The 6,000-nt window shown below is 36.2% G+C and overlaps 1 protein-coding gene across 1 annotated transcript in view; it reads left to right on the top strand.

Annotated features, from left to right (window-relative positions):
* RAD54B (RAD54 homolog B) overlaps window positions 1-5,629 on the top strand; it is a 64,122-nt gene extending 58,493 nt beyond the window's left edge. The window contains exons 13-15 of the mRNA XM_018078508.2: window positions 1,215-1,281; window positions 1,593-1,799; window positions 4,811-5,629. Of these exons, the coding sequence (XP_017933997.2) occupies window positions 1,215-1,281; window positions 1,593-1,799; window positions 4,811-5,037 (501 nt within the window). The 3' untranslated portion in view covers window positions 5,038-5,629. The remainder of the gene's footprint in view (window positions 1-1,214; window positions 1,282-1,592; window positions 1,800-4,810) is intronic.
* Window positions 5,630-6,000: the final 371 nt, after the last annotated feature.

A 6,000-nucleotide genomic window follows, 5' to 3' on the forward strand; every position in this document is an offset into this window, starting at 1 on the left:
TTGCTTCCCAGTTGTCACATTGCATCTGGACAAGTACAATACTTAGGGAAAGCTCTTTCTGAGAAGAAGAAATATTTCTCTGGCATATTGTATATATTGGAATCATTGGAATACCTCTTGCAGTAAAAAATAAAACTATTAAATTCTGATTTCTTTGGAGGAGTGAATCATGTATCCTCTTTGTCTCCTGACATCTTTTTAACTGGAGAGTTGCTATGTTTCTAAAAAGAAAAGGAAAACAGGATTAGATTGCATAGGAAATGTTGCTGTTGATTTGCAATCCCTGAGAAAAAGGGAGAGATTCTGATCAGAATTACAAGAATGAGAAAATCCCATGGTTATGATGCCAAAAGAAAGAAAACAAAGCCAGTGCTGTGCTATTCTTGTAAAGGCACTGTTCGCCTCAAGGGATTATTTAGTTGGCAAAAGAGTATTCAGTTAAAATAGTTCTTAACAATAACAATTAAAAAAATCTTTTTATGAACTCAGTAAGAAACTTTTTATTGTGGAGCAATGCTGTGTGCTTAGTACCTGAAATAAGCTCTGATTCTTGGCCCTGTTCCTCTTCCAAGGGTGAATTAGTACCCTCCTGTGGTCACTTGTCTTGTTGCTTGAAACAGTCTGCTAGATCAGACAAAATTGCTACAGGTTGCCAGAGTCTGCAAACCATATTGTGGGTACCTGTACCCAGTATGTAGGTGTAACCCATACCATTCTGAAAAAAATCATATAGTAGTACTCAGTTTTACGTTTTGTTTGTTGAAGAAATAAAGGGCATACAAACCACCATTTTTATATTTTTAAAAGAAACGGAAAAGTCACTTTTAAAGATGTATTGTGGCAAAAAAACATTTTGGAGATGTGGGAGAACAAGGAGTATTCCTGAAATATTAAATGGTTGTTAGTGCTTGGAAAACAAATACGAAGAGAGGATTTCTGGCAGGAAAGAGTTGAAACCCCCACTTTCCTACTATAGTGTACAGAGAGAAAGGGGAGCATATATGGCAGAAGGTAAATTAGATTTTCAAAACTGTTTATAGTTAATACCAGAAAACTCACAAAAACAGTCAGTTATTGAGGAATGCTTTATTTGTACAACATCTTTTTGGACAAGGGAGTGGAACTGGTGATTCAATCAGTGGAGGCTACAAATTTTAGTTAAAATATCATTGTGAAGTAAGCTGTTAATGCCCTTCATCTTTTTGCTTCTTCAGGCTATGGCCAGAGTGTGGAGAGATGGCCAGAAACATACTGTACATATCTACAGGCTGCTAACCACAGGTCAGAGATGGTGCTCAAACTTACCCTTGAGTGAGACAGCTGTTGAAATTTTGTCCATAAAAGAAAGGGAGAGAGTGCTTTTGGAAATCACTCGATCTTTAAAAACATATTATTTGTTCTGAATTCAGTTAAAATGGAGACATCACATTGGTTTATTTGCCTTTGCTTTGCTTTTGCTTAAATAACTGAATATAGTGGTTTAGCATTTTCTATGTATACTGTTTTCAAGAAATGGATTTGACTTCTTCTTTGCAAATCCTGGTAAAAAATTATCCCAATTTATGTATTTTTCATTTTTCTTTTCAATACAGGCTCAATAGAAGAAAAGATTTATCAAAGACAGATTAGCAAACAAGATCTTTCTGGGGCAGTTGTAGACCTTTCCAAGACATCTGAACACATCCATTTTTCCACTGAGGAGCTTAAAAATCTCTTTACTCTTCATGAAGATTCCAATTGTGTAACTCATGATTTGCTTGAGTGTGACTGTGACTGTATGGGAAAGATTGACCATCAGAGTGAGTTTGTTTTTCTTTATCTCTGGCCATTGCTGAGGAATCCATTCTGAATATAAAGTCTATCTCTGGAGAAAACCTTGATGCTCAGTAAAATAGGATTTAAATAGTGAAGTTCATTATAGGATCTTTCAGATATTGGCTGATTTATCTAATCTGTAGGAGCCCTTGACAAAACTAAGAGGAGAAGAGATTAATTCCTTGCAGTAACAACCAGTTCATTTATTATGCCTCTTAATTTGAATTAGCTATGTCCAGCTTAACTAATGATTCCTTACAATCAAATGACACAATATGGTGTTCTGTTTCTAAATATTCAAGGACAGTAATGAGTAGCTGGTAAGGGCTAGTTAAAAAGCAGGTTATCTGAGGGTAGCTATACCAGATGAAGATCTGCACGAGCTCACTGTATATAAACCTTCATTTCTGAGCTGTTAACTAAAGCTGATGCAGGATGATTAAAATAGTTATTTGAGAAATGCTGGAAGACTCCCTGGCAGTTGTAAAGTCAGGTTGCAAATATTTGCCTCTATCCTTTCTGTAGGAACCTGTCTCCCGTTCTTTTGGCATATCAAAATTGGTTTCATACCTTGCTGCATACAGATATATAGGTTTAAGTTAGGAGAAGGATTAAGAAAAAATAAATTGTCATAAGGTGTGTTTGCATCTTATCCATTTTAATTTTCATAGTTCATCTAGTTTCTTAAAGGAAAGAGTGTCTATTGCTCTTATATATTTGCTTTGGGCATGAAATATCCCTGTACACTATTTACAGGTGTGATAGTGAGGTACCAATACTGATATCTTCTAAATGCACACAAATACCTCAATAAAAAGGACTCAAGAAATGGGTACAAGAGCGTGTGTTCTCAATAGACATGGGCAAGAAATGAAGTAATGTGGACCCAATATGGGACTATTTTGCTTGATGATTTGCATGTTCTCAGGTAATAGGCTAGAATTCTGTTTCTTTCTCATCTCATTCTAACCAGAACAGGGAGGACTTGGCTAGTGAAAGCACAGGCCTTCTGTAGCCATAAGAATTTGATTTTCTCCTTTATTTTTGCTCCACATGCTGATTAAATCATCTTTGTATCTTTCTTTAATGACTGAAAAATTAGACCTTCTGTTTTTGCGTGAGTAAGTGGTGTTCTAAAATATACCAGCCTCCACTTAGGTACTATTACAGGATCTGTGTGGGAAAGGCACCTTTCATGTTAAATGTTAGCCAGATTTTCTCAGTGGCGTTCAGTGAGGCAGGTACAGCTTCTGGACTGCAGAAATCCTGAGAAATTTTGTGTTGTTGCTGTGATGAACACTGATCCGTGTAATTTTATTTAACACTTTGCAACTGTCTTAACACTCTTGACTTCTTATCTTATCATTTGAACACGTCTTGGTTCCATCAATTCAGCCACAGGACTAGTCTCTTGGATTCTGTAACTGGTACTTCCTCGAGGGTAATTATCTCCTGGTCCCAGTGAACAGAAACTTTTGGCAGTAAATCAAGGAATAGCCTGAAGGCCATTCTTAGACTTAAGTGGTGGTAATGATAGAGTGAGGGGAAGGTTAATTTTCTAAAGAGCAGATGACAAGCTGGCTCATCATTTCCCTAGTGAAATTGCTTGGAGTCATGGTCTTCAGTTTGATCACACCAGCACGCAGCTATCACTAGTTGATCTCTGCCTTTCCTAAGAACAGAAAACTGTCAAATTACTGCATCAGGGAACATCTGTGCACAGAAAAGCCAAGAACTCTCACTGATTTGTCTCATCCATTTTTAGCAAGTATGATTCCAAACAATATAATACAGGCTTCACAATATATGAGCTTTTCATAATGATCTCCATTAGATATACACCAATAAGACTGGATATTCTTGACCAAGCTCCTGTGGTCCATTCACACTAGGACCATCTTTAGGAAACTACAGGAGCCTTGAAAGGAGAAAATTACCTGTGTATGGATCATGCAGATGTGTTGCTTGCTATTCTGCTGGCCTTCAGATCAGCTACAAAACTGTAAGCCTATTGTTTTACCTCATCATATTATAATTTAAGGAGTTAAGAATGCAGAATCTCTAAATGCATCTCTTCTAAATTTTCATCTGGCCAGTAAAAGAATATATTTTAAGTCTACTTGAAATGTGCATCATGTATCAGTCAAACAGAAAGTCTTGTGTGTATGAGTCTTTATGGACTCTTCAAAATTTTAAAAAACTCAGGAATACTCTGAGTCATGCTACTTACATCCCTGGTCTTTCCTAAGGAGCACATAACACTGCTATGAAAATACTTGGTAACAGGTTTTAAACCAGTAACAGCAGTGATGCAAATTTTGCCATCCAAAATAATTTGTTCATTTTCCTGTGCATCAGATGAATCATAAAGCCATCAATCTGTGACATGTCCTGCAATGACCGGGTACTGTTTGGGGCTTTAGGATCCTTTGTTGAAAGTGAATTCATCTCTTTGTGCTTCACAGCAATTTCTTTTCCTTACTGTGATATATAGTAATGTGTATATTGAACAATTTGGCATAATCTGGATGTACAGAGTGTACAGATCTAGTGTGCTGAGTCAATGAAAGAGCTACATAAACTATTCTTAGCTGTCTGGAATGATTCCTCTGGGAAGCAATTGAAGCTAGTGTGAATTCTGCTGCACCATACATCTAGATTCAGGTTTACTTAAAGAATGGGAGCAGCCCAAATGTCACGGAATTAAGGAAGATAGAGGAAAGGAAATTGCCAGAAAAGATATTTCCTGTCCCATCCATGTGTAAAAGGATTTGTCTTTATACTAGCATATGGTGATTTTGATAAACTCAATCACTGAGCAAGAAACAGCCTTCCACCTCTTACTGTGAATACATGTTTGGGTTTCATTGACACAGAAGGATTATATATGCTGTTCTATTTTCTCTCATTTGTTATCACCAACTGGCTTATTGATTCAGACTGAAATTTTCTGTCTTATTTTTCTCTGATTAATCTACTGCATCATTTTTTTCAGATACTTCCTCAGAAAAGCCTTCTGTATCTAGAAGTTGCCAGCTTGGACAAAACCATGGGAAGCCTAATTCAAAGAAACCACTCTCCATGTCACAGTTGATGCAGTGGAAACATTTCACTGGGCAACGTCAGACTCTTGCTGATCCTTTCCTTGAAAGGATAAAGGAGAATGTTTCTTTCATTTTCCAGAATGTAACCAATTCAACTTCCCCACCTAATAAAACTTAAGTGCCTTTCCCTGCCACTTGCATCCTTCTGGTCATAGACCAAGTAAACAACTGATGTGCAGTTATCTTTTGTTCTTTTTGCCTAGTTCTGTTTTGTGTGTTTCTGATGAAGTTTCTGAGTAAATGTGATTCCTGGTGTTTATACAAAGTTACAGTTACATAATTGCTGTAATTATAATACAGATTTTTAAAGCTAACTTGGCTTTCCAGTCTTCTGTTCCTTTGATTACAAAATTAGTAAGATTGTTTTTATGCACATTCCTACTGTAAGTCTACTTTGGTTTATAGTTTCCATTTGATCATAATGATTTACTGCTTGTAAACTTGTAAACTGGCAACTCTTCAGCCAAATTTTACAAGATTAGGCAATGCTATATACAGGTATGTGCTGTTAACAAGATTCTGTTTGGATTTCTGTTATGACAGTGAAAAATTACGTATCTGTATAAGTGTGGCTTTATAACAAGGTAGATATTTTTTCACTCAAATTTACAACTTAATGAAATTCAGAGCAATAGTCACTAAAGTCCAAAAATCTGAGGCCACAGATTGATACTGTGTCAAAATACTCTGAAATTCTCCTATTGCTTTTACTTGGGAAAATAAACTTTATTTCTTAGACGTACAGAGTACAGGCTTATCTACATTTAGTTAACTCCTTTTAAGGACACTTTCTACCAAACACTGAGTACTGAGCATATTTTCATGGTTTATTTTTTAATGACTATATTTTCCTTCTTCTTTGAAAACATAAACATTCAAAATCAGTTTGTAGCTTTTAAGTGAAGTATTTTCAAAGGCCCACAAGAGCATAAGATTGGATAATTTTCAGAAGTACTGCAAACTTACAGAATTTGAAAGACCTTGAGCAAGGGCTCCATTGTAATTCTGCATTGTGTCACATGATGTACAGCCTCTTGGTATTTGGTATATGTGATAACAGAGGTCAAAAGCCGAACTAACT

Source organism: Manacus vitellinus, unplaced genomic scaffold (assembly GCF_001715985.3).
Source record: "Manacus vitellinus isolate BGI_N305 unplaced genomic scaffold, ASM171598v3 scaffold_1_pilon, whole genome shotgun sequence".
NCBI classification, from domain to species: domain Eukaryota; kingdom Metazoa; phylum Chordata; class Aves; order Passeriformes; family Pipridae; genus Manacus; species Manacus vitellinus.